The following is a 27,440-nucleotide window of genomic DNA, read 5'->3' as shown; positions in this document are numbered from 1 at the left end:
AGGCTCCCGTCCTTGCCGTGACGTCTGGGATTTGGGATCGAAAGACCTTTTACCCAGTATTATTCTACAATTACCGTTCCAATTTTATAGACTAAGCACTATTTAATTAAGAAGCATTCCTGTTATTCTGGAAAGGATTTGGTTAGCTGTTGTTCTTTTGTGGGTTAGCACAAGAATCCATTATTTCTCCAGGCAAGCAAAGGTGCCTGTTAGATGAGAGATGGAACAGAGGCACGCAAGGTTGCATACAGCGAAATCCAAATCTCAGTGGTTCGACACGCCAAGACAATGGAAGTTGTCAAGACGCTTCAAGAAAATGCTCTGAAAGCAAAGAGGAGGGAGAACAAAGGAGGTGAAATTTCATGAATGCTTCTCCTGCACGGCTTTCATTTCAAAAGCATAATTTCAGAGAAGTGGAGTCATAGCTGTGTGATTTCAGGTCTTTTCGACAGACACTCAAGACAACCAAGGGAAGGGGCTCTTTAAAGTGGATAAAATCCACTTTTTGTGGATAAAGATCTCCCGTAGGTGGACCAACTTCGGTTCAGACTCCACAGTTATTGCAGAGTCGGATGCGGAGGGGTGCAGCCATTCCTCTTATGTGGTTAGGCTGGATCCGTTTCATTTTGTGACTCTTGCTGATGTGGATAAGATGCATGGAACGGTACGGCCTACCACCTGTTCTCTTGACCCTTGTCCGACATGGCCTCTGAGGGCCATGTGTCATGTGAACATGCCCAGCTTAATTAATTAGAAGCACAGAATATGGTTGTTCACATGAACACTTGAGCTGGGGTTGAGGAGGGCTTGGGGGAGGCCCTCTCCAGCCCTGTCACAGCGTCCCTCCAGTGGCTGTTGCTGGTGGCTAGTTTCGGCTTATTTTTTAGATTGTGAGCCCTTTGGGGACAGGGAGCTATTTAAATTTATTTATTTATATCTATCTATGCAATCTGCTTAGGGAACTTTAGCCCAGGTATAAAACCCAGGCTACCTGGAGTGCCAGGATGGGGACCAATCCTGGTGGTTCTTTCTTTCTTTCTTTTTTCCAATTGTTATTTTTATTTAAGCAAGCAAGAAAGAAAACTACAGTCACGAAGGAGACCAGCCCTACCAGGGCTAGCACTGCCTTTCCTGGGTGGGGCTGGTCATGATAATGACCTCAATCTGTGTTTAAGACATAGGGACACAGGAAGCTGCCATATACTGAGTCAGACCATTGGTCTATCTAGCTCAGTATTGTCTTCACAGACTGGCAGCGGCTTCTCCAAGGTTGCAGGCAGGAATTTCTCTCAGCCTTATCTTGGAGATGCGGACAGGGAGGGAACTTGGAACCTTCTGATGCTCTTCCCAGAGCGGCTCCATCCCCTAAGAGAATATCTTCCAGTGCTCACACTTCTAGTCTCCCATTCATATGCAACCAGGGCAGACCCTGCTTAGCTAAGGGGACAAGTCATGCTTGCTACCACAAGACCAGCTCTCCTCTCCTCTTTTTAACATAGTGATTCTCTTTCTTGAGCAGGCAGAGAGCAACTGGCCCTATCCATCCCCAGCATAGCACCCCTCCAGTGGCTGTTGCTGGTGTATATCTTATGTTTTGTTTTTACACTGTGAGCCCTTTGGGGATAGGGAGCCATTTTTATTTATTTATGTATATCTATGTAAATCACTTTGGGAACTTTTGTTGAAAAGCGGTATATAAATACTACTACTACTACTAGTAGTAGTAGTTCTAGGGAACCTGGAGTCCCTTGTGATTTATCAGGGCTTCTGCAAAGAATGTAATAACAATACTTTCACCCTTCTATAGCACCTTTAAAATACTCAAAGCACTTCAGATAAGTAGCAATCCCTACTCAGAGGTAAAGGTTGTGTCATTGAGTCGGTGTCGACTCCTGGCAACCACAGAGCCCTGTGGTTGTCTTTGGTAGAATACAGGAGGGGTTTACCATTGCCTCCTCCCATGCAGTATGAGTTGATGCCTTTTAGCATCTTCCTAGCTCGCTGCTGCCCAATATCGATGTTTCCCATAGTCTAGGAAACATACCAGCGGGGATTCAAACCAGGAACCTCTCTAGCTCCCTAGGCAAGTTACTTTCCCGCTGTGCCATTAAGTGGCTACTCAGAGGTGCACCTAGGTAATTTTGGAGCCTGGAACTAAAGGCCTCTGGAGGCCCCCCTCCTGCTGCAAATTAAGCATCATCCCCCAACACACACACACACACACACACACACACACACACAGTGACACACACATAGTATTTTAAACACGTGAGTTCCTATGGACACAACCAGCAACTGAACTCACAAGAATGTAAGAATATAAAGCAGGTACATGTATGCAAACATGCCTTAGCAGAAACATTTCAACACAAAACTTAACATATTCCCATCCCATAACTTTCTTTCCCCACTCCCACCTCTGACTCTAAAGCACCTGGCACAGGTCACAATCACACTCGGCCACCCGACACAGTGTGAGCCAGTAGTGACCACACCACCCAGGACAGACTAAAGAGGATTTGGGGGGGGGGCAGAGGATGTGGAGGCTCTAGACTTTGGCCCCAAAGTCCAGGGGTATGAGCACCATTGTCTCTACATGATTATCCCCATTTTGCAGATGGAGTGAGGGGCAGCTGAGACTGAGATTGAACGATACCACCTATTGAGTGTGAATGGTGTGCGGGAGAGTGGAGAGGAGGGAAGATAGACAGGGGGGAAAGATTGTGGGAGGACAGGCACTCCATGCAAGGCTTGCAAGAGTCATGTTGGTTGCAAAGTGTAACTCTAATGGTGGCAGCAGGAGGCATTTTGCCACCCTGCTGGTGCCTCAGTAATCTTCCACCTGAGGTGACTGCCTCGCCTCGCCTCACCTCACCTCATGAAAGGCCTGCCCCTGCCACCACTGAATGAGGCAGCCCCTGATGGATGATGGGAATTGTAGTCAACAACATATATTTGTACACCAATCCAGACTTCCATCTCTGGGCAGCTTATGCAACAGAAACAAAACCACAGGTTTAGTTAAAAAGCTTGGATGAATAAATGTATGTGTATATATACATCCAAATGCAGATCCTGCATAGCAAAGGGGAGAAGATCAGATTTCCCCCAGATTTTCTCTGTGTCGATTTTAATTGTGAATTTCAGATGTTCCCAAAGGCTTGATTTGTGGCTGCTATGCTGCCCAACGGATTGCTTTACCTCTCTCTGGAAATCACTGCATGTGATTATTATTATTATTATTATTTATTCGATTTCTATACTGCCCTTCCAAATATGGCTCAGGATGGTTTTCACAGAGAAATAATACATAAATAAGATGGCTCCCTGTCCCCAAAGGGCTCACAATCTAAAAAGAAACATAAGACAGACACCAGCAACAGTCACTGGAGGTACTGTGCTGGGGGTAGATTAGGCCAGTTACTCTCCCCCTGCTAAATAAAGAGAATCACCACATTAAAAGGTGCCTCTTTGCCAAGTTAGCAGGGGTCAGTTGATGTTGTTGATGATGCAGCATCAGCCGGCGGGCGGGGGGGGGGAGGGCTCCAAAGGCCTTTAGGTCCAAAATTACCTAGGTGCATCTTCTCTGCCACTGAGTTCAATGAGATCGACTCCCTAGTGCATGCACGGAAAGCTGCGATCCCATGCACACATAACTGGTAGTAAATCCAGTTTTAAAAGCCACAGGCTTTACTTCTGAGTAAAGATGCTTGAGCTCAATCTGCAGCATTGTGTAGAAGGACCCATTTGGGCAAGTGCCACTTGTTGTTCAGAGGAAAGAGAAGTTGTGCCTGCTGAAGTTTCCTCTTGGTTGAGTTATGATGTTTCTCTTCCAGGAGATAAACTTGTTTATTTTTTTAGATTGTGAACCCTTTGGGTACAAGGATCTATCTTATTTATTTATTTATTTACTTACTTACTTACTTATTTCTCTATGAAAACGGCTTTGGAAACGTTTGTTGAAAAGCAGTATATGAATAGTTGTTGTTTTGTCATTGTTATATTTATTTTCCATCATGGAACTCAAGGCAATGTGCCTGGCTTCCAGCAGAGCCTCCCATCCAGGCTCTGACCAGGCCCAGCCCTGCTTAGCTTCAGAAAGAAGGCTGCCAAATGTGCCCTTCAGATCTAGCCCTGGTTTTCTTCTGCACACTGAGAACAAGCTCAGGCATTCCGCATTTGCATTTATTCCTTTAAATCAGGTTTTCTCAAACCTAGGTCCCCAGAAGCTGATGGACTACAATGCCCATTATATTCAAAGCATTATTGGAAGTTGTAGTCCAACATGTCTGGGGACCCAGGTTTGAGAGTGTGTGTGGATATAGTGTGTGTGTGTGTGTGTGTGTGTGTGTGTGTGTGTAAACCTTGTTTCAGGAGGGTGAAGTTTTTATGTTGAAGACTATATATGAAATTGGCTTTTTTCTACTGGTATCTGTAAGAGAGGAGAGCTGGTCTTGTGGTAACAAGCATGACTTGTCCCCTTAGCTAAGCAGGGTCCACCCTGGGAATGGGAGACTACATGTGTGACCACTGTAAGATATTCCCCTTAGGGGATAGGACCTTCTCTGAGAAGAACATCTGAGGTTCCAAGTTCCCTCCCTGGCAGCATCTCCAAAATAGGGCTGAGAGAGACCCCTGCCTGCAACCTTGGAGAAGCCGCTGCCAGTCTGTGAAGACAATACTGAGCTAGATAGATCAGTGGTCTGATTCTGTATATGGCAGTTTCCTACATTCCTGTGTTCCTAATCTAGTAACCTGTAAACTGTTGTCATTTGTACCGTATTCGTCAGTCACCTTGTATTGTAGAATGTAGAATGTTGGTAACAACCTTCCTAAAATCACCCTGATTGAAAGCATTACAGAGATCAAAAGAGCTTTCAAAAAGCATGGTGGTGGGAATAAACATTAAAACAAACATACAAATAATGCTAAAGGCAAACTGAACAGGAGGTGAGGAACTTCAAAAACAGCCTGCCAAAATCCTCTTACCCTATGTTATTTTATTTTATTTTATTTTATTTTATTTTTACAGTTTGATTTCTATACCACTTTCCATTAAAATAATCTCAATGATGTTTACAGTGTAATTAAAACAAGGCCCCGTTAAAATACAGAAGTACAGATATTCAATGTGAATAGGAGAAGATCATCTCTATTTAAAAGTTTAAAAATGGTTTGCGGTTGCCATTGGCTGGATTGGTGGAAACTCGAGACTGGGCCTTTTCTAGAGTTGCCCCCGGGGAAAACTGGCATGCACTTCCTAACACAATGAGAGTTTCCCCTTCTCTGGTTGTTTTTAAGAAGGACCTAAAAACATAGCTGTTTAGTCAGGCTTTTAGTTTATAGTTTCATAGTTTTAAAGCTTGGGTTTTAGAGTTGTTATTGCATCTTAAATTGCTTCCATTCTGTTAATGTTTTAATTGATTTTCTATTGTGAACGGCCAAATAAATAAAGAAGGAAGGAAGGATGGAAGGAAGGAACATCAGAAGTATATAAATAAAGAAATAAATATTGTGAACCACCCAGGGACTTTTTGTATGGGGCAGTATATAAATGTACCTAATAAATAAAGGAAGGAAGAAACATATGAAGTAATTCATAGGAACATTGGAAGTAAGTGAATGAATAAATAACCTGTATAAACCAGTTGTCTGCCTGCCTGCCTGTCTACCCATCTCCAAGTCCAAGATAGTCCTGAGAGAGACTCCTCCTGCCTACCACCTAAGACAAGCTACTGCCAGTCTGTGTCGAAAATACTGAGCTAAACAGACCAAGGGTCTGACTCGGTCTATGGCAGCTCCCGATGCTCCTATGAATGAATGCAATCCGTGTGCCCTTAGCAGCAGGACGACACGACACCAGTAAGTCTCTGCCCCTGAGGGAAGGGGGCTGCAAACCCCCAGCCCCAGCCCCACGCCTGGCTCGTCCTCGCCTCAGTGATGGGGACATCCTGGCAAGGAGAAGGGTGTGGGGGGAGGAGGTTTGGGGTTTGTGGCTGCGCGTCTACTCCGTGAGTTATGGTAAGGCAGGCTGGCAGGAGGACCCAAGCCCCCATTCGGGCGGCTGCAGCCATCGCGAGCGCTTCAGCCACATCAGCCTCCTCCTCCTCCTCCGGCGGCGCGCAGCCCACTCGCATTCAACAGGAGAGCCTGAGCCTGCCTGCCCGGGTCTGCCTTCGCTGCCGGTCTATCCACCCCATCCATCCTCGCAGGCAGCCGCGCCATGGCCAAGGAAGGAGCCGAGAAAGCGGAGGAGACCGAGCAGATGATCGAGAAAGAGGCAGCCGAAGGCGGCGGCGGCGGCAGCGGCGGCGTCGCGGTCCAGAGAGCCGCGGATGCCAAGGAGATGCGAGCCGTGGTGCTCTCCGCCTTCGGCGGGCTGAACAAGCTCCGGGTGTCCAAAAAAGTGATGCCGGAGCCCCAGGAAGGCGAGCTCAAGATCCGAGTCAAAGCCTGGTCCAGTATTTGCTTTTTTGACTCTCTCGCGCCCTTGATCCTCTCTCCCCCACCCCCCACCGATTTCCCCCTCCCCCGCAGTCCACCCCCGCCCCGGGCTTAGCAGGAACAGCATCCCTGAATCCGGGGTGGTGCCTGGGGAAGCGGAGGATGGTGCGTGTCAGTTTCACCCCGGCGAAGGCAGAACCGTCGCCCTTGTGAAAGAATGCGTGGGGATGCTATGCGTGGGGATGCTTAGCCAGGCGGGAGCCCACGACTTTTTTTTTTTCCCCTCCAGGGGATCGCGGCCTGAACTGCCCGTTCCGGCTCTCCCAAGCTTGCTTCCCGACCTCTCCTTCTTTGGAAGCCAGCGTTGTTGGCAACAGAGCGCCTCCCAAATCAGCCAGGCATCCTTTAGAGCCCACCTTTCAAAGATGCAGCTCTTTGCCTCCCTCCCCCACCCTACCCTTTTGCATCCAAGTGGCAGGAGAAACGGGTGTGTTGGGGCAGGGGGGTGGGTGGGCAGCGGAACAGGAATTGCTCCCCGGGTTTCCTTCCTAACCATCTCCCATGTTGGTGACTTGGCAATTTCCTGGCACACTGGCGGGTTTCCCAAAATGCTGCACTCACCCTTTCCTCCGATTGCACTTCTCAAGTGTTAACTTTCCAGGTGTGGGGTTGTCTGTCAGATATTGACTGGGGGTCTTTGCTGGGTCTGACCCAGCTGAACCTGAGAACTGCTGCCTCCACCCATCTCTCCCCCATGAACTTTCTTCCTTTTTCGCTCAGAATGAATCTCCCTTCCCCATCTCGATCTTCTTTCATCTTTTCCCCACAGTCTGCACTGTCTTCTTATGGATTAACACACTCTAGCAATGGGAACCCCTCGTTGCTGTTGTTGGTGGTGATGGTGTGTGTGTGTGTGTTTCTGATTCTGTATTTCTACATGTCTAACAATGTTGTTGAGATTGTCTGCCAGTTGGGCTGATTGCTGGTGAAAGATGGATGTTGCAACTTACCGGGGTTTGTTTGGATTTATTTATTTGTATATATCTTTTTACTGCAAATGAGATAATTTGCTCTAAGTGGTGGGAGGAACGGGATATAAAATGCTTAACGTATTGGCTATGGTTTCCATAATAAAAAATAACCAGCTAAGAACTCATGCATAAAATGATAAGATCCATAAAAATAAATTGCAATATATAGGCGCATTGGAGGCAACAAGACAATTACGAAAGAAATAAAATCTTCACATCCTTGTACAACAACAAAGAGGGGAAATGAGATTACAATGCAAAATTCTTCTTGTAATCGGGTATGGAGAGCCTCAAATTATTTAATGAAGTTCAAATGTCATTTGCCCTTTATTACAAATACTCCACTTAAATAGAACCTCTCCTGGAATAACCAATAACGAGGCAGCTATGGTTGCTCCACTCTCTCCTACCCTGCCCGAGAGCAGGGTCTGCTGGCTAACCATTTGTTAGGTACAGCTGCATGCAGCTCTACCGGTTGAATAGCCAGCCTGCAGGCTGCCCAGAGTGGGAGAGGAGTAACCTGAGCTGTCCCCTTTGGTGTCCCCTGACTCATTGGCAGTCAATACTGCCAATAGCCTCTCACTAGAGAAAAATAACAGTTTCAGTTAGACTTTGATATCTGTGATTGGATCTCTCATTTGTTAAACATTTAAAACTAACTAACTAACTAAACTTCAACAGGAGGAAAATATTTTGATTGGGACTGTAGCATGAGGGCAAGGATCTTAACCCATTTACCCCTAATGTTTTTCAGATGAAAATTTTCCTCCAGGCTGTTATTTACCTTCCAGGGGGAAGTTAAGAGTACATGGGGGAAAGAATGAAACCCTCTTCTTCCCCAGCACTGTGGTTTTCTTGCAAACTGTGTTTTTTCACAGCAGGACTGTCCGAATCATAGATCTCCAGTTTCTCATCTGGTTTGGTCCTCAGGGTCAAAAAGGAGCTGATTTGGCTTTTAAAAAAAACTACTTTAGGGTAGAGTTTTAGGGTAGTTAAATACAGACATCAGCTAAGATGGGCTGATCTGTTACTTATTTAAAATATTATTATTATTATTATTATTATTATTATTATTAATTCAATTTCTATACCGCCCTTCCAAAAATGGCTCAGGGCGGTTAACACAGAGAAATAATAAATAAATAAGATGGCTTATATCCCATCACTCCCAAGCAATACTACTTAGGGCTACTCACACACAAAAAAATTAAAATGAATAAAATGTCATTTTAAATTAGATCCTATTAAAACAAAATTTACAAACCAAAAACCCACTAGAATAGACAAGAATTAAAAAGAATTAAAGTCTTTCAAAAAAATAAGTGATCAAGCGATCCCTAGGGTGATGGGATGTTGCATAGTAATTGCAAAGAGTTCGTGATGGTGGGCGGGCTCACAATTAACTGGATATGGTCTGATCCAAAGGCAGAGATGCCAGTCGTGATTCATTGAACCCTTTCTCATGATCATGCAGAAAGGGCTCCAAGCTGCAGGGGAAGAAGCTTTGAAATGCTTACCTCCCTGGCAGAAGACTGAGGGCTCTTTCCTGGTCGGGCAGATAACCCACCCAGAGGATTACCAGCTACTACTGGCCTATAATCCTAGAATTTTAGGAATTTTAGAAATTTTCTTGGCACTGGCCAGGAGGATACTCATGTGTAGGTGCTACACAGAGCCAGGTGGCACTGACACACAATCAGTTAGCCCAATTTCTGGATACCTTCTCACCCAAAACCCAGGCTAAGCGGCAGGCTCCTTCAGCGGGTTTGCTGCCAAGCCACTGCCAGGTGCCACATGGGTCTCGGTGGTTCACATGCACCAGCAAAACCATGCTAGGCTTCCTTTGCCCAGTTCTACCTGCACATGTGAATAGCCCCATTGTAACATAGAGGTCATTCACACAATCAAAAACTGTGTTCTACCCGGGTTTGGGACCTGTGTGTGCTCCCAATTTTCAGTAGTGTGAAAGCAAGGTCAGAGGAAGACCTGGGAAGGGTGATTATGTGGAAGCAAGGTAGGAGGGAAACCTGGGTAGCTTTTCCTCCTACCTTGCTTCCACACAATCACTTCTACCCAGGTTTTCCTCTCACCTTGCTTCCACACAACCGAAAATTAGGATCACACACAGCTCCCAGACCTGGGTAGAACACCGTTTATGATTGTGTGAATGACCTCATTTTATTGCCTCAGCCCTATGACTGATCAATTGAGCATTTTTACTGAGTTACAAAGCAGAAACGATACGGGAAAAGGTGTTAGTGAATTAGTTTCAGCTCTTGTGATCTGAAGACAATCTTAAGTTGCCTCATCCATAATGTTGTGCATGTAGATAACATTCAGATCCCTTTCAGTTTGTTCTTGGGTTGGAAGGAGAAAGGAAGGAAGCTTCACAGGTATCAAGTTCAGTCTTCCTGCACAGTGAAATTTAGCATCTTCAAGTTCAGCTGGCTTCCTTTTAGCCTGCATTTCAAAGTGATTCAGGACTGTATGAAACATTCCTGGTTTCTGCTAGATGGTAGTGAATCAGAAGGATCTCAGAAACTCTTTGTAAGCTTGTGAAATAGTGTTTCTGGTTTGTGTATTCTTCTCCTGTCATCTTGTTGCTACTGTTACATGTCATCCACAGAGAAGGGCGGGGCAAAAACAAGGAACATTTACTCATCTTACCCCTCCTCTTCCTCACTCAATAAGAAAAGCAGTCTTCTCCTGCCCACCATGGTCCTAATGATGCACACCCCCATCCACACTGCAATCTGCACCTGGGAGCACATCCAGTTTAGCTCACCCTCAGAGTTTAGAGCAGGGGTGGGGAACCTTGGCCCTCCAGCTGTTGTTGATCTACAACTTCCCAGCTACAGTTGTTGTGGCTGGGGATGGTGGGAGTTGTAGTTCAAAAATAGCTGGAGGGCCAAGGTTTCCCACCCCTGGTTTAGAGGATCGTGTTGGGAAGGCTTGGGTTTGGAGAATGTGTAGGCTTAGACACCAGTTAGACACTGTGAAGTCATTCACACAATCACAAACTGTGTTCTGTGTTTGGGAGCTGTGTATGCTTCCAGTTTTTGGTTGTGTGGAAGTAAGGTAAGAGGTAAACTTGGGTAGAGGTGATTGTGTGGAAGCAAGGTAGGAGGAAAACCTGGGTAGCTTTTCCTCCTACCTTGCTTCCACACAATCACTTCTACCCAGGTTTTTCTCCTACTTTGCTTCCACAGAATCACTTCTACCCAGGTTTTCCACCTACCTTGCTTCCACACAAATGAAAATTGGGAGCACACACAGCTCCCAAACCCGGTTAGATCACATTTTTTGATTGTGTGATTGGCCTCATTCACTCACTCCTTTAAAGGCTCTTTAGGCAGTTGGAATCGGGAAAGGATAAAATGTGCCTGAGGGGCAAACTAGCCATGATTTTAACAGCGGCGTCGAACCTGGCATGCTTGCTTTAAAAAAAAAAAGTGTTGAAGAGTGATCTGGATCAAGACCACAGTAGAGGTTAAAACTCCTGCTGTAGTCCTGATCCAGCTTGCATTCAGATTGGATCTACCTAAATACATGCTTTTCCTCCAGGACAAAGAGCATGCATGTGGAAGGGCATTGTGGATTGGGACTATGTTGGCGGTGGGACCAATGCCCCTTGCCTTCTCACCGTGGTCCAAATCGGCACACACTATTTATGGTGGAGGGTGTGGGAGGGGGAGAAGCATCCTCAAGGCAATGATGTGATGTTGTGGCTAGTTTGGCTCTGAGAACACGGCACATGCCTTGGATCTAATCTCCATCCACTGTAAGCCCCAGACTGAAGGGGCAGCCACAGGCCCAGCTCACATTTGCATGCTGATGTGGCTTATTTAAAAGCAATACTTTCTTGTATATCTGCGAGGTCCCTCCAACCTGTAGGAACTCCTCCAGCCTTATGTCCCCCCACCCCCGGTTTTGGTGCTCATCACATCCAAATAAGGGACACCCAATTATAGGGGCGGTGATGATAACCTCTTTTCTGAATGAGTCGGCATTTTTAAATGACAGGGCATATCTCACCTCCCTTTCTTTGGGCTCAAATCTCTATTAGAAATCAACTGAAGTTAGCACCTCTGGGCAGACATGTCAGGAGAGGCGGGTTTTGTCATCAGAGAGCCGTGCTCTGCTCTTGCTACGCAAATGCCCTGGCATTTTGTAGGAAGAAAATGTCAAGGTGAATGCTGAGATGCTTATTTTAGAAACAGTTGACATTGAGAGTGACGTTATAAGGGCTTGATTGGTTTGTTTCGCCAAGGGTCAGGCACAGAGTGGAATCCTGTGGGTCTTGCTTGCTGAATCAACAACCTGCTCCGTTCTGTCTGGTTTGCAAAACTGAAGCATTGATCATATTAAAGCCTAGATGCGGAAGCAATTCAATCCTGTATTCTAAATGGTTGTCAGTTGGCATGCTGCTGTGCTGCTAGCGATGAGAGGATTTCCCTGTTCCCCTGAAGAGAGCTGATCTTGTGGTAGCAAGCATGACTTGTCCCCTTAAGCTAAGCAGGATCTGTCCTGGTTGCATATGAAAGGGAGACTAGAAGTGTGAGCTCTGTAAGAAACTCCCCTTAGGGGATGGAGCTGTTCTTGGAAGAGCATCTAGGCTCCAAGTTCCTTCCCTGGCATCTCCAAAATAGGGCTGAGAGAGATTCCTGCCTGCAACCCTGGAGAAGCCGCTGCCAGTCTGTGTAGACAATACTGAGCTAAATGGACCTATAGTCTGACTCAGTATATGGCATCTTCCTATGTTCCTATGTTCCATTCCTTTATTTTCCGCTTATTCACTCTGCCCTGCATTCCATGCCTCCTGAATTCCACTTAATTGAGAGCATTTCTAAAAATAATCCCAGAAGTCTAGTACTTGCAATTTACTGTAGCTTTCAGTTCCTTGGCATCATTTCCACCTTCTACATTATCAAGTGTGCATGTGCATTGATTAAAACACTGCAAAAAAGCAATCTTAATGTAGACATACCTATGATTGCCTCAAGATTCTATTTTGCAGTGTTGTATTCTGCATTCTATTTCTGCAGTGTCAAGATCCTATTTCTGCAGTTGTAGTCCTCACAAAGTGCCGTGATGCAATCATAGGTATGTTTACATCAAGATTGCGTTTTTGGGTACAGTTTCATCCATGCTCATAAATACAGAGGAAGAAAATGATACAAGTGTACTTCAGGAACTGAAAATGGTGGCAAACCATGCAGGCACACTTTGTACAAATCAAAAATAAAAAGTGGAACCGTGTAGAACGTCTAATGTGTCACTTTGAGCTGGTTCTCTTTTGGGGAGGAGAACTGGTCTTGTGGCAGCAAGCATGAATTGTCCTTTTAGTTGAGCAGGGTCCATCCTGGCTTGCAGTTGGATGGGAGACTACATGTGAGCACCGTCTGCTGTGAGATATTCCCCATAGGGGACAGGGCCGTAGGACAATGGAAGAGCATCTGATTTGCATGCAGAAGGTCCCAGGTTCAATTCCTGGCAGGATCTCCAGGTTTGGCTGGGAAACACATCTGCCTGAAACCTTGGAAAGCACCTGCCACTCATTGTAGACAATACTGAGCTAGATGGACCAATGGACTGACACGGTATAAGGCAGTGTCCTATGTTTCTACCTTTGCCCAGCCATTGTGCCAACCAATTTTCAAATTTCCAATGATATGTCTAAGCCAACCCTGCCCACTTGCCTGCATGACCTTTTACCCTTCCTTCTCCTAATAATTTGGTGGAGAGTTGACTTGAGCCACCCTGCCACACAGGATCTAAATATCACATTAGTATAGTACTGCCAGTGGGGGTGCCATTTTTAAATGTTACCGTATGTTACAAAAACAAAAACCACCTCCCAGCAAGCAGTAATATTCTCCCTGTAATACTCTCCATGCAATATTCTCACAGGTTGCTGTGGTAGTGTTCTACATGTGGGGAGCTGTGAGTTTGTGCATATATATTTTTTAAAATGGGGAAAGCATTCAAAAACAAGATCCTACCATCTGAAACAGTGCAGGCCACACTAAAGGTAAAGTGTACCATTTTTTTGGTGTCAACCCCTGGTGACCACAGAGCCCTGTGATTGTCTTTGGTAGAATACAAGAGGGGTTGACCATTGCCTCCTCCTGCGCAGTATGAGATGATGCCTTTCAGCATCTTCCTATATCGCTCCTGCCCAGTATAGGTGTTTCCCATAATCTGGGGAACATATCAGAGGGGATTCGAACCAGCAACCTCTGGCTTGCTCGTCAAGTCATTTCCCTCTGTGCCATTAGGCTGGCTGCAGGCCAATCTGCCACCAGAGAACTTGACCATCGTAATCTGTTGTGTTTCTAGATTTATCCTAGCCTCCTTTCGACGTTATTAAAAACCCCTGTTGTAGCCATGTATGAAGGGGCAATGGGAGAGGGAATTCTGACCCCATAATATTATTCACCCACACAGCTTGCCACTTATGGTTTCAACAGGGCTTGTCTGAAGAGGGAACAGTCTTCCCCATGATGACGGGCACATCCACGATTGCAAGGGTGAATAGATCCACCCTCACAATCACAGATGTGCCCACCATCATGGGAAGGGCTTCGAACAAGCCCCATCAAAACCGTGAGTGGCAGGGTGCATGGTGAGTGATGTGGTGGGGGCATAATCGCTCCCCTCCACACCTTCATCCCACTGTACACGGCTACAGAGGAGCTTTTGGATAATGTCCGAATCAGGCTCCTGAACATTGTATAAGAGTTCTATATGTTCTGTTGGCGTGCTTACCTGGATCATCTAAGGGCTATTTGTTCTACTATTACTGATCTTACCTTGTGGAATGCTATGGTCTGGATTGTGGTTGATTGGTGAAGAATCAAGGAATTGACTCAGATAACTGTTTGTCTCTTTTTCAACTCTATGGTTCAATTACACCAATGTTGTGCTTAATACATTGTATGGCTCTTCTTCCTGTTCTCCTATATGTCAAGCCGTGAAATATGCAGGCAAATGCATTCAGCCTGAAAGAAACTCTGCATGCTTACTTGGAAGTAAGGAGGCACAGAAATGCAGCCTTAATGTTTATGCTTGTTAGGAATACTAGGAGCAAAGTAAAGTCCATCCTCCAGTTCAATGCCCCAACTGCAGGCAGCAAAACTAGAGGGAACATTTCAGTAGTCTGCGGCACAAAATATAGAAGTCTTACTGCCAGCCTTTGGCTAGCTGGTGGCCACTGTTTTATTTTCCAAAGTAATGACATCATGTAACATAATTCCCAGGGGCCTTCTAGGAGAAAACTTCTGCCATGACCCTACATTTGGGACTCACTCCATTGAGGGACAAGGCAGTCAGTACAGGGGTTGAGACAGGTTGGGAAGACCTCTCAACTCAGACCCCGGACAATCCTGCACTCCTAGGACCCCTAACACTAGGATAACAATAGGAACCTGAGCCAGCACCTCCACCATGACCCAGGAATATAGTTCTGCCTTCATCCTCTGACTCAAGGACGTCCCTGGAGTACCTGCAGCCTTTACAGAGGTTAGGAACAAAGGAACATAGGAAGTTGCCATATACTGAGTCAGACCATTGGTCCATCTAGCTCAGTATTGTCTTCACAGACTGGCAGTGGCGTCTCCAAGGTTGCAGGCAGGAATCTCTCTCAGCCCTATCTTGGAGATGCTTCCAGGGAGGGAACTTGGAACCCAGATGCTTTTCTCAGAGCAGTTCCATCCCCTGAGGGTAATATCATACTGTGCTCACATTTCTAGTCTCCCTTTTATATGCAACCAAGGCAGACCCTGCTTAGCTAAGGGGACAAGTCATGCTTGCTACCACAAGACCAGCTCTCCTCTCCTTAACACTCCTGGAGGTTCCTTAACACTCCTGGAGCCAGTGCTTAGAAAATCAGGCAAGACCCCTTTAAGCAACAGAGCCTTCCCCAGGGAAGGGGAGGGGTCAATTCACTCTATCTGGACAGCAACCATAAAAACTAGCAGTCAGCTCCAAGCTGGTGCTGTAGCAACGTTCTTCATATGTTGTTAGATCCAGCTCTCATGAGTTCCTGCTCAGAGCTATCCAAGGTCCTGACCACTTTCCCTGTGAAGCTGTCTGAGATCCGTGTCCCTCCCAGATCCCTGCCTTGGCAGAGGCCCTGACTCAACCTAGAACAAGATAACATGGTGTTGGCCTATGGGAACATCATCACTGCAAAATTGGTAGCATTGGAAAATGTGGGCTTCATGACCACTCCAAATTTAAGCTGAAATTTTTCAAAAGAAAACTTTTGACTCAACCTGAGAAATAACCCCACATAACATTTCTTTCTAGACTATTATATATACAAAAGTTGATTTCCTGGGTACCATTTCTTTGATTACTCTTCTGTGTGACCAAGAAATTGAATGCAGGGAGGGGCTATGCAGATACAGGCAGGCTTACAATAGATCATGATCCATCCATCCATCCATCCATCCATCCATCCATCTATCCATTTATCCATTCATTGATTGATGCCATGTCTACAATTAAAGCAAATGCAATATCAAAACCAATTTTAAAAAATTACAATTTAAAACCATTAAAAGACGATAAAAAGACTAAAATAGCCAAATGATACAACCAAGGTGTGGCCAAGTACCTAAATATTTACCATTAGCTCCTAGGAATTTGACAAGTTTTCTCAGCCCTATGTTGAACAGACTTCTAAATACTATATGTGATACTGACTCATAGAACTGGGGGGGAAATTCAGTCCCTGTATAGTGTCTTGTGCTGATCATATGTCCATTTCACCAGACCCTTCTTTTCATCCAAAAAGTGATTTTTAAAAATCGCATCATGGTGAGATCCTACATGATGTGATGAATCAGAACCAACATGTGCCCAGTTTATCTGCTATCACGAAACTTCTAAAATCTTCATCTTCCTGAGCATCTAGTGACAGAAATGCTAGATAGATTGTGGAACCATTTGTAGATCCATCTTCCAGATTGTCCTCGGCATGGGCTCATCATGATTCCCTCAGAAATAATAAATTGGGCTGGCAGCAAGTTAAAAGAATTTTAATTGAGTAATAATCTGCCTCAACACCGATTAATTAAATTTAAATAAATCTGCATATCACCATAACCTCAGTATAGCTGCTTTTTTGAGATACTAACTAAAGTGCAATATAATTTAATAATCCAATGCTTAGTGGATGTTAGAAGAAAAGTGCCTCTTTAAATATTTTCTTTCTCATGCATACCCTTTCCCTTAAAATTTGCCATCACTGCTCAGTCAGATGAAGCCTTAATTAATCTACCAACTAAATAATGTTTGCAGCCATAATAATAATAATAACAACAACAACAAAGACCCATCAGTGTACATGTAGCTATACGAGTATCATTATTTGAGTTTATGTTTCATTGCATTTTCAATATACGGTGATGTCAAGCATATAGAAAAGCACAATAAAAAAGCCACCCCACCCAAAACATCTCACCTATTGGAGTACTGTATGGCTCAGTGCTCAGCTGTCATTTGGCTACAACAATTAAATTAGAGACTCATTTCCATTGATGTTGCCTGTGACCTAGATCTCCTCATGAATGTTGTCCTGTATTCATACAGCTCCCATTCAGTGTTTCTGGGTCAGGCCCTTTCTCTCTGTGATGCTGCCGTTAGCTTCCGCTCCAGCATCTTGGCGTTCCCATGACATGACTTGGCATGCAAACAATCAGTGGGATTAATTATGGATTAAGCTATACCACGTGGAAACATCTGTAGACTTGAAGAATATGGTATACATGCACAGAACCCTGAAACCGATGGACCTGCACACTCACTGTGATCCAAATGGTCAGATTACTTCTACACCACCAAAAACCTCAAAATTCTAAATAGCCAGGGGTGTCATTAGGGGCTGACCCATTGGGCATGGGCCACTAAGGAAGGGCTCAAAGCCCCAAGCCATCTCCCTCCTCCATAACTTCTTCCAGAAAGTATGTGCAGCACACAGCCTGTGAGAGAGCTCCCAGCCTCACCTAGCTTTCTGCTGCTTCCGCCTTCATACATGCTGCTTGCCTGCTTTCTTTCTTTCTTTCTTTCTTTCTTTCTTTCTTTCTTTCTTTATTTATTTATTTATTTATTTATTTATTTATTTATTTATTATACCCCCGACTCCAAAGGCTCTAGGTGGTTCTCTAAAGAAAACCCAAATAAAACAAACTGCTTCTGTCAAGCCTAGAGGTTACCAGAGAATGCACCATCAACCGAAGCTGATAGAAAGCTCTCCTGGCCATCGCTCAGAGTCAGACTTGGGTCCAGAAGCACTCCAAAACTACATACCTTTTCCTTTTCAGGGAGTGCAACCCCATCCAGAACTAGAAGACCTATTGTATCCCTCAAAGTATGACCCCTTACCATGAATACCTCCATCTTGCTTGGATTCAGGTGTCATCGGCATCTTGATAACACCTTGCTCCAAATCTCCTGATGATCTCACCCAGCGGATTCATCTAGGTGTTAAAAAGCAAAGGATGGAGCCATGAGGGACGCCATACAATAGCTCTCATTTCAGAGAGCAGCTATCTCTGAACAACACCATCTGGAACCCACCGGAGATATAGGAACAGAACCACTGCAAAGCAGTGCCACCTAATCCCAAATCCCCCAGATGATTCAGAAGGATACCATGGTCAGTAGTATTGAAAGATCCAGAAGAATCAAAACAGTCACACTCCGAGGCGATTCTCACGATCACCAAAAAGCAGGCTAAGGGAGCCTAGCCCACTTTTTGGTGATCGTGAGAACCACCAGGCTCGCAGGTGAGACCGGTGTCCTCAACGCGGGTAACCCGCTTAACTAGCCCTCCCATTAGATGAGGTTAGTGGTGCAAGTGCTCCGCTAACCCCACCTTTTTGACCGTGTGTTCCCGCGCTGCGGCTCCACGCCACGCCCCAGCAACACACAAGGAGACTCCTGCCAGGAGGCTGAAACCACTTGTGTGGGGCATCCTGGAACTTCCAGGGGCCACATCGATCTCCACAGCCCCCGCCGGCTCCGTGATGGAGCTGGCAGTCATATGGGCAGCCTATCTGACCACCCAGGGCTGCAGCCTGGATCATCTGCAGGGAGACCCACTCTCGGCGAGTCTCACTGATCGTGAGACTCGCCTCCTCTCTGTCCATTCCCTGGTAGAGATCATCCATCAGGCCAACCAAGGCTGTCTCCACCCCATAACATTAGAGACTTGGAAAACTAATGTAATTATTCTTGGAGGTGGTGGTATGATTGAGTTTAATTATTGGGTTGGAATTTGTTTATTTCTCATTTTCCTCAGGTTTATTGGGTCCTAACCAGCTGTTTGCCCACTGCCCAGAAAGTGAAACACACATGCACACTGGTGTGTGTGTGTGAGAGAGAGAGAGAGAGAGTGTGTGTGTACCACTACATTCTGGTAGTGGGCAGACAGCTGGTCAGGACCCAATAAACCTGGGGGAAATCAGGAATAAAAAATTCCAACATATTTGAAAGGTTGGAAATTTCAAATATTGAAATTCAATATTCAATATTCAAATATTGAAATGGGCCCTGGCCCCAGATCTTAATGCCCCTGGATTCAGTTATCATTAAAGGTAGCCGCATTACTATCTGAAAATTGAACTTATTGGCATCTCACAATTCCATGTTCAGTGAAAGCAAAGCGGGGGGTGGCGGGACCTGGATTGTACCCATTTTTACAGGTGTAGCCCCTGTTTACATGTTAGCTGAAAAAGATATGGGGCAGGACCAGCAGACACAATCTCACCTCAGCTCACTTTGTGTGACTGAATGCAGTGTAGTTGTGTGAAGAAGCCTGCAGTCCAAACTTAGGGCCTGAAGGTTGCCTCGTCACAGCAAAGGTTGACACCCTGGACAGAATGTTAGGCTTTGGGATTTCCATGGCCTCCTAACACTCTTGAGTCAGGCTTGGATGAGGTCAGGAGAAGGTGTAGATTTCCAGAACTAGCCATAACATCTCTTTCCACTGCTGTGATATCACAACATATTCACTTTGCTCAAAAAGAGTTTTCTGAAATTGCATCCTTCTTGGTTAGGAAACTTCAAAGACAATGTACTGGTTAGTTTCTCTGGCATCTACACAGAGAGAGAGCGTATAAACATGTTTCTATCTTTAAACAGCATTAATTATTTGATGATGATATTCAGGGGAGATACAAAGGCAAGGAAATGGTATGTCTCGAGAGGTTTTTACTTAACAATATTGGGATTATGATGAAAGACTTTTCGTCGTAGGCATGCAATGTCAATCTTCTAGCGTGGGCTGCTTGCAGCCGGTCATGGAGATGTTTTGACTTCGTTGGTCTCATTTTACTTCATTGAGAAGTTTTGTGCTGGAGAGAAAATGGCTCAGATTTTTCCCTTGGAACTTGAGAGAGATTCTTCTGGCACAAAGAGCTGGCTCTTCCATTGGGGTGGATTTTGGGGGTCATCTCAGGTGGTGGATTACTAGGGCATAGGTAGGGTCAGTCTGCAGGGATGTAGGGAGATCACCATCAGCTCAGAAACAGCTGATGACCCCCCAAATCTATCCCAACAGCCAGAAGCCCTCCCCAACATCACCCACACACCAGCACCCACCCCCCGTGTCTGATGTCAGATGCAGCATGCGTGGTCAGTACTGGAAGGGGTCATGCAGCCCCCCCCTACACACACACACTCACCTTCCCAGTCGGCACTTCACTGCAGGCGGGGTGCTTTCTTTCGTCATCTCGACAATGACGGCAAACATTTATATAGCACTTTTCAATAAAAAAAAGTCCCCAAAGTGGTTTACATAGATATAAATAAATGAAATGGCTCGCTGCCCCCACAGGGCTTGCAATCTAAGAAAGAAACATAAGGTCGACACCAGCAACAGCCGCTGGAGGGGTGCTGTGCTGAGGATGGATAGGGCCAGTTGCCCTCCCCTTGCTAAAGAAAACCACCACTTTAAAAAGGTGCCTCTTTGCTCAGTTAGCAGAGCATAAAAGGGGTGGTGGTCCATGGGTGGAAAAAAAGGTTAAGAATCACTGAGCTAGAATCCTTTTATTGTCTCATGTTAAAGAGTAGTTTCACGATGAAGGCAAAATTAAGTCTGGTTACAGAAGATGGCGGGAAAATCCTTGACTAACAAGCAGAAGGTTGCCGGTTCGAATCCCCGCTGTATGTTTCCCAGACTATGGGAAACACCTGTATCGGGCAGCAGCGATATAGGAAGATGCTGAAAGGCACCATCTCACACTGTGTGGGAGATGGCAATGGTCAACCCCTCTTGTATTCTACCAAAAGAAAACCACAGGGCTCTGTGGGCACCAGGAGTTGAAATTGATTTGATGGCACACTTTACCTTTTACCTTACTGAAGATGAGAAGAAGGTAGTCAATTCTGGAGTCCCCCCTCTTCAGTATTTAAATTCTTCATTTTGTGGGGTCTTTTTGTCACCATTTGGCTAATCTAGAACTGGGGGGAGAGGGGGCTTTTGCAATTTACCCTTCATTAAAGGATAGGCTGGAGTGTTCAAACTGACAGAATGCAATGGCCATGACACTTCCGCCTTGTAGTCACAGCTCCCTTGTAGTCACAGCAGGCATGGCCAGCACCCAGAAGGGAGTCCCAGGGGCATTTGTCACCCCCCGCTCCCTTGTTCAATGGTGGCCACACTACTGTCAATGCAGCCTGCTTACCCAGTTGCTGTTGGATGGTGCCACCACTCCTATGGAAGGGGAGAAGGCCAGAGAAGAATTCTTGCTCAGCACTCTCCTCTGCTTTGTCTTAGGAACATAGGAACATAGGAAGCTGCCATATACTGAGTCAGACCATTGGTCGGTCCATCTGTGTATTGTATGCACAGATTGGCAGTGGCTTCTTCAAAGTTACAGGCAGGCAGGCGACTCTCTCTGCCCTATCTTGGAGATGCCAGGGAGGGAACTTGGAAGTTCCTTCATGCAAGCATGCAGATGCTCTTCCCAGAGCGCCCCCACCTCCTGAGGGGAATATCTTACAGTGCTCACACATGTGGTCTTCCATTCAAATGCAAACCAGGGCAGACCCTCCCCAAACTCCAATCTGAACTTTTGGTTCAGAGTGGACTTTCACCACTCAATTTCTGTGGCACTGCCGTTTCCTCCTCATTGAACTAGCGAGGACTCTGGCTTGCTAGTCCAGTCATTTCCCCACTGCGCCATTAGGTAGCCACATATACATAATAGTGTCTATGAATTGTTATTATCATAGAAATCTAATGTATAGTGACAGTTATCCCTGCATCCAGAAGCTTTTACTCATAATAAACACTTTCCTAAAATAAATAACCACTTCCTTCCATTTGGGCATCATTTGCCTGACGGGTATGTCATCTTCGTCTTCTCCTCTGTAACTGTTCAGTTCATTTCTAATTCCGATTCTGTGACTGGTTCACTGTTTGGATTCAAGGCGGTTTTGTGCAGTTGACCGTGGTCAGTGGAATTGCACATGTTGGCTTTGTGCCTTTTGTGGGAAAGTATATTTCTCCCTCGAAGTAGGAGGTCACAGTTTACATAGGGTTATCTTCCACTCCTTTAAATGCAAACAGTGAATTACAAATCGTTCCTAACAGGCGATGTCAGGGCATTGCATAGATTTCCTTCTGCAATAGGATAGTGGCACCAGTGCCCAGTTTGAATGATAAAGATTGTTTATGCTGCTTCAATATGCTTAGTTTGTTCTGTGTAATCTGTTCTTTAAAGAGGCCACTTTATATCCAGAATGCTTATATTAGGATACCTGCAAAGAGGTTGCCAATGATAGTTTAGTGGATAATACAGTTCCTTCAAGATGGAAGGAAGCAACTTTAGTATTAATCCTGGAAACTGGAAAGGGCTTGTCTAAAACACATTTCACACCTTATGTTGAATACGAGGAGCGAGGAAATGGGACTGCATGCACGATATCCCTTTCACAACCTGCATGAATTCATTGAACTGTCTGCAAAGAAACTATGCACGTATAGAGTATGCGCTCTCTCTCTACTTAGATAGAAATGGAACCCCAGAAAAGTGTAGGCTCAATGCACTCAAATGAACATGTGGAGATTCTGCTCCCACCACTATCCATTCAGTGTGGTGTGAAGAGGACTTCAGTCTTATGCACACTTACTAGAGAATAAGTTCCACTTATTCACACAGCACATAATTCATCTCTAGAATTCTCTGCCATGGGATGTGGTGATGGCCACTAGCTTGGATGGCTTTAAAGGGGGCTTAGACAGATTCATGGTCTATCAATGGCTACTAGTCTGGTGGCTATAAGCCATCTCCAGCCTCAGAGGCAAGATGCCTCTAAATGTCAGTTGCAGGGGAGCAACAGCAAGAGAGAGGGCATGTCTTCAGCTCCTGCTTGTGGGCTTCCCAATGGCATCTGGTGGGCCACTGTGTGAAACAGGATGCTGGACTAGATGGGCTTCCTTGGGCCTGATCCAGCAGGGCTGTTCTTATGTAAACACCTTCAACTTGCAGTTCTGAAGATTCAGGCTCTGTGTCTGTATTTGTTGAAAACCTTTCAGTTTCCTTTAAAATATGTGGAACTGCTGAACTGAGAAGGCTAAAGCTGTGCTGTTATTTACAGCATCAAAGGACTCAGCAAGACCTTGAAATAAGCAAGTGCGATGGCTCTACAAAACACCGACACCTTCTAATCTCACCCAAATTAACCTGCGTAATCTAGTCTGTGTACTGTGGAACTGTGTGCTTGAGTGCAAGAGTGAATAAAGGGCATCCTATCATGCTGCTTGTGATCAGGCAGCTCAGACAAGGGAGCCAAGCCAGACACTACTAGGGAAACCCACTCTTGTACCCAAGGCTGTTTCCATGTTTCATCAGAGCAGCACATTTTCTATCTGCCAGCATCACCCTTACCTGTACTTGTAACCCACAAAGGCCTTGATATGCAGATCAACCGGGACATCTTTGGGAGGGGTGAGGGGAACCTTAATGTGGCCAGAGAGGTTCTGGAGACGAGGATGGCTTGAAAAGGGGTTTGGATGACTTCATGGAGGAGAGGTCTATCATCGGCTGCTAGTCAGAGGGCTACAGGCCACCTCCAGCCTCAGAGGCAGGATGCCTCTAAATACCAGTTGCAGAGGAGTAACAGCAGGAGAGGGGGCATGCCCTCACCTCTTGCCTGCGGGCTTCTCAGAGGCATCTGGTGGGCCACTGTGCGAAACAGGATGCTGAAGTAGATAGGCCTGATCCAGCCGGGCTGTTCTTACGACCCCTGCTAACCGGGCAAAGAGGCACCTTTTTATTGTGGTGATTCTTTTTATTTAGCAGGGGGAGAGAAACTGGCCAGATCCACCCCCAGCACAGTACCTCCAGTGACTGTCGCTGGTGTCTATCTTGTGTTTCTTTTTAGATTGTGAGCCCTTTGGGGACAGGGATCCATTTTATTTGTCTGTCTGTCTGTTTGTTTGTTTGTAAACTGCTTTGGAAACCTTTGATGAAAAGTGGTATATAAATGTTGTTGTTGTTGTTCACTGAAATAAGCCACATTCATAGTAATACTGTGTAAGAAAGGTCTATAAACCCATTCACACTTTCTTTCTCTTTCTTTCTTTCTTTCTTTCTTTCTTTCTTTCTTTCTTTCTTTCTTTCTTTTATTCTTTCATAGTGAACTATTAATATATTACAGTAAAATGAACTCTTAGGTACAGTCTGCTGTCAAGTCGATTTCGACTCCTGGCACCCACAGAGCCCTGTGGTTTTCTTTGGTAGAATACAGGAGTGGTTTACCATTGCCTCCTCCCACGCAGTATGAGATGATGCCTTTCAGCATCTTCCTATAACGCTGTTGCCCGATATAGATGTTTCCCATATCCTTTCCCATATCCTGGGAACCACACTGTCAGGGATTCGAACCAACAACCTCCTAGGCAGGTTGCTTCAATAGTAGTCAATGGGACTACTCATGTGTAATTGAGTCTGGTTTTCAGCCAAGGAAATTAAGTTAGCAATGTGTCCTGATCTCACACTGCCAAACCCTGCTCATTCTTTAAAAGTGGTTGTGAGTATAATTGAAGATTATATAGACTGGTATCAGGTTATATTGTAATTGTATTTAAACAAAATATGAGCTCCTTGGATTGAAAACAGATTACCAGATTTGAAATTTAATATCTGCCTTCTGCAGTGCTTCATGGAAGAGAAGAGATAAATATCTAGCTATAATGTAGTTGGGAAATAAAATGTTCCATTTGAATTCTACTCCATTGCTTTAAAAAATGAAGGAAGGCGTGGACCATCGAGGAAATGTTTAATTTATATTGTTATAATATCACAGGAACTAATTTGTCTTTTTTTTTTTTTACTATATTTTGACAAAAGCCACATTTTACAAGCATTACAGATCAAACATTATAAATATCACACATCCACAAGTAATTTATAGCAAACCAATATTTTTTTTTTCTACCATCACTTCTGCACTGTCAAAACCAAATACATGTCCATAATTTTTTCAAGGTGACATAAAAGGATATCATTTATTCCGCGGGGCAGGGGGATCCACCTGACTACGTGTCTTGTACTTTAATTGAATTTGTTATTTCTTTACATAACTGCTAGGGATGTGCCCAAATTGTTTTGGTGCCTCGTTACTGAGCACTTTGTCTGCTTTCTGGGTGTGGGAGTGGTAAGGGGGAGGGTGCCTTGGATTCCCCCCAGATCCTGGTGCCCTAGGGACACTCATCCCCCCCTTACTCCACTGTCCCCACGCCCCTGAGGACAGGCATTTGCCTGTGCTCCTTGACTCAAGTATGATTGTACGACTTCTTTCATTGATCTCAGTGCAAAAAAGGTTCCGCCTGTATTTACCTGAGCAGAAGAAGACCTTGAATTTAAGATGAATCCCATTTTATGTTAAACTACTGGGAAAGAAACCTCGGGCCTATTCTCACAATGGAGAGAAACTGGGCTAAGGGAGCCCAGCCCAGTTTCCCTCCATTGTGAGGACCACCGGGCTCGCGGGTGAGCCCAGGGGTTTAACGGCAGCTAGCCCGCCTAAGAACGCCTCCCCTAAAACAAGGGGGTTAGCTTTCTCCGCTAACCCCATTTTACTGATCATGTGCCACCTCTGCACAGCTCCGTGCCATGGCGACACGTGAGTAGACCCCAACTGGGAGTCGTACACAATGGCCACCACACATGCTCAAATGGCCTCTGTGAGGCCCTAGGCCATGCCAGTCCTCACACAGGCCATTTGAGCATGCGCGGTGGCCATTTTGTTTTCAGTGGCCATTTAAAAAATAATATTTTTTTTAAAAGGCCACCACACATGCTCAAATGGTCCCTGTGAGGCCCTAGAAGCCAGCAGGGGGAGGCAGAACATTTGCAGACACGCCCCCCCTACAGCCTTTAGGAAGCCCCCTGAAGGGGCTACAGGTAATTTTTTATTTTTATTTTTTAAATTAATATAAGTCACTGTATACATATTCAGTTTGGCACTGAGAATCAGGGTTTGTGAATACTGAGCTGAAGCTTATGAGCTAGGATTGTATTCATTTGTTCTTACTTTGCTTCTTATGATAAGTGAGTTAAATGTGATTTCTTAATAGTATGGCTATTAATGGCGAGTTTGTCTTTGAATCAGTGTGAAATCCTTAGTATTAAGACCCACTGGGAGTTTCTTGCTCTCTTTCTCTCATTTTAACTGTCTTTCTGAAATACTAGAATACTAGCTGACCCGTGCGGCGGCCGCCGCCCTGCGGGAGCCGAGTGCAGCCGCCAACGCCTCGCCTCCGCGGCCGGGCCCGGCCAGTCCCGCTGCCTCGCCTCCACGGCCCGGCCAGTCCCGCCGCCTCGCTTCCGCGGCCGGGCCCGGCCAGGCCAGGCTACCTCTCTCTCTCCTCCCGCCCCCCGTCTCCGGCGGGGCAGAGTGTGGCCGCCGCCGCCAGCAGGCCTGGCCGGCCCCAGAGTGCCGCCGCCGATGCCGCGGCCGGCCCCAGAGTGCCGCCATCAGGCCCGCCGCCTTGCCTCCATGGCCAGGCCCAGCCCGGCCAGTCCCGCCGCCTCGCTTCCGCAGCCGGGCCGGGCCCCGCTGCCTCACTGGGCCCCGCCGCCTTGCCCCTCCTCGCTGGGCCCACCGCTCGCTGGGCCCCGCCACCACGGCCTGGCCCGCCGCCATCGCTCTGGGCCCACCGCCTCGCTGGGCTCCGCCGCCGCGGCCCTGGGCCCGCCGCCTTGCCTCCGCAGCCACCCAGCAAGCGAATTCTCCTGGGTGTGCTGCCAGCCAATCAGGCGCCCCCTGCAGCCCAGCCAATCAGCTGGGCTGCCAGGACGCATTTCTCCTGGGCACACCCAGGAGAATTATATATATAGATATTCCAAGCAGTGACACAGTTTACTCTGCATATCTTTTAATTATTTTCAGAGTATCTGGGAAAAGTTAATTCTCCATTGATTTTTAAAACTTATGTAATAGTGATGCTACAATGTATAGTAGAGAATTAGACAGGCACTTCTGTTTATTTTTCCAAGTACACCTCCACGTAGTATTTGGGTATTTCATGAGCCCCAGCATACGGAAAGTTGGCATTTTCCAGCATTTTTTGGTCTGGCTATGTCCACTGCTAAATAGTTTTTGAAATATTAAAAGATTAATGAGCTTGACTTGTATTTTTGAGCTGATATTATGGTAAAGTTATCTGAAAGATGGGTGTCAGATGTTTGGACAGGGGCCGCAATTTCAGTGCTTGCCCTAGGCGCTATTTTCCCTAGATACGCCTCTGGTTGAGAACCCCTGCTCGAGTAGATCGAACCAATTTCCCTTCCCTGAGTTTTGTCTGAGTTCATCTTTGCAATGCTGGCGTCAGGTCTGAGGCAGCTTTGGCAAGCTGGGATCTGGTGAGCTCCCTCCTTTTAGATGTTTCTTTTTCAAAGAATTGGGAGATCCTTTCATGCACTGAAGAACATAAGTCTTTCAAAG

At 45.8% G+C, this 27,440-nt stretch overlaps 1 protein-coding gene across 2 annotated transcripts in view; it reads left to right on the top strand.

The window, feature by feature from the left end:
- Positions 1-5,751: 5,751 nt before the first annotated feature.
- The window catches only part of VAT1L (vesicle amine transport 1 like), a 92,757-nt gene continuing 71,068 nt past the window's right edge, over positions 5,752-27,440 (top strand). Inside the window, exon 1 of one of the 2 annotated variants that reach the window (XM_053271262.1) lies at positions 5,752-5,862. In XM_053271262.1, the coding sequence (XP_053127237.1) occupies positions 5,792-5,862 (71 nt within the window). In that variant the 5' untranslated portion in view covers positions 5,752-5,791. Of the gene's footprint in view, positions 5,863-6,049; positions 6,457-27,440 lie in introns of those variants that run through there. The other variant, XM_053271261.1, reaches the window with a different exon arrangement.

The sequence above is a fragment of the Hemicordylus capensis genome, chromosome 9, assembly GCF_027244095.1.
Source record: "Hemicordylus capensis ecotype Gifberg chromosome 9, rHemCap1.1.pri, whole genome shotgun sequence".
NCBI lineage: Eukaryota > Metazoa > Chordata > Lepidosauria > Squamata > Cordylidae > Hemicordylus > Hemicordylus capensis.
The sequence above is the reverse complement of the archived record's forward strand: the minus strand, read 5'-3'. Positions and strand labels throughout refer to the sequence as shown.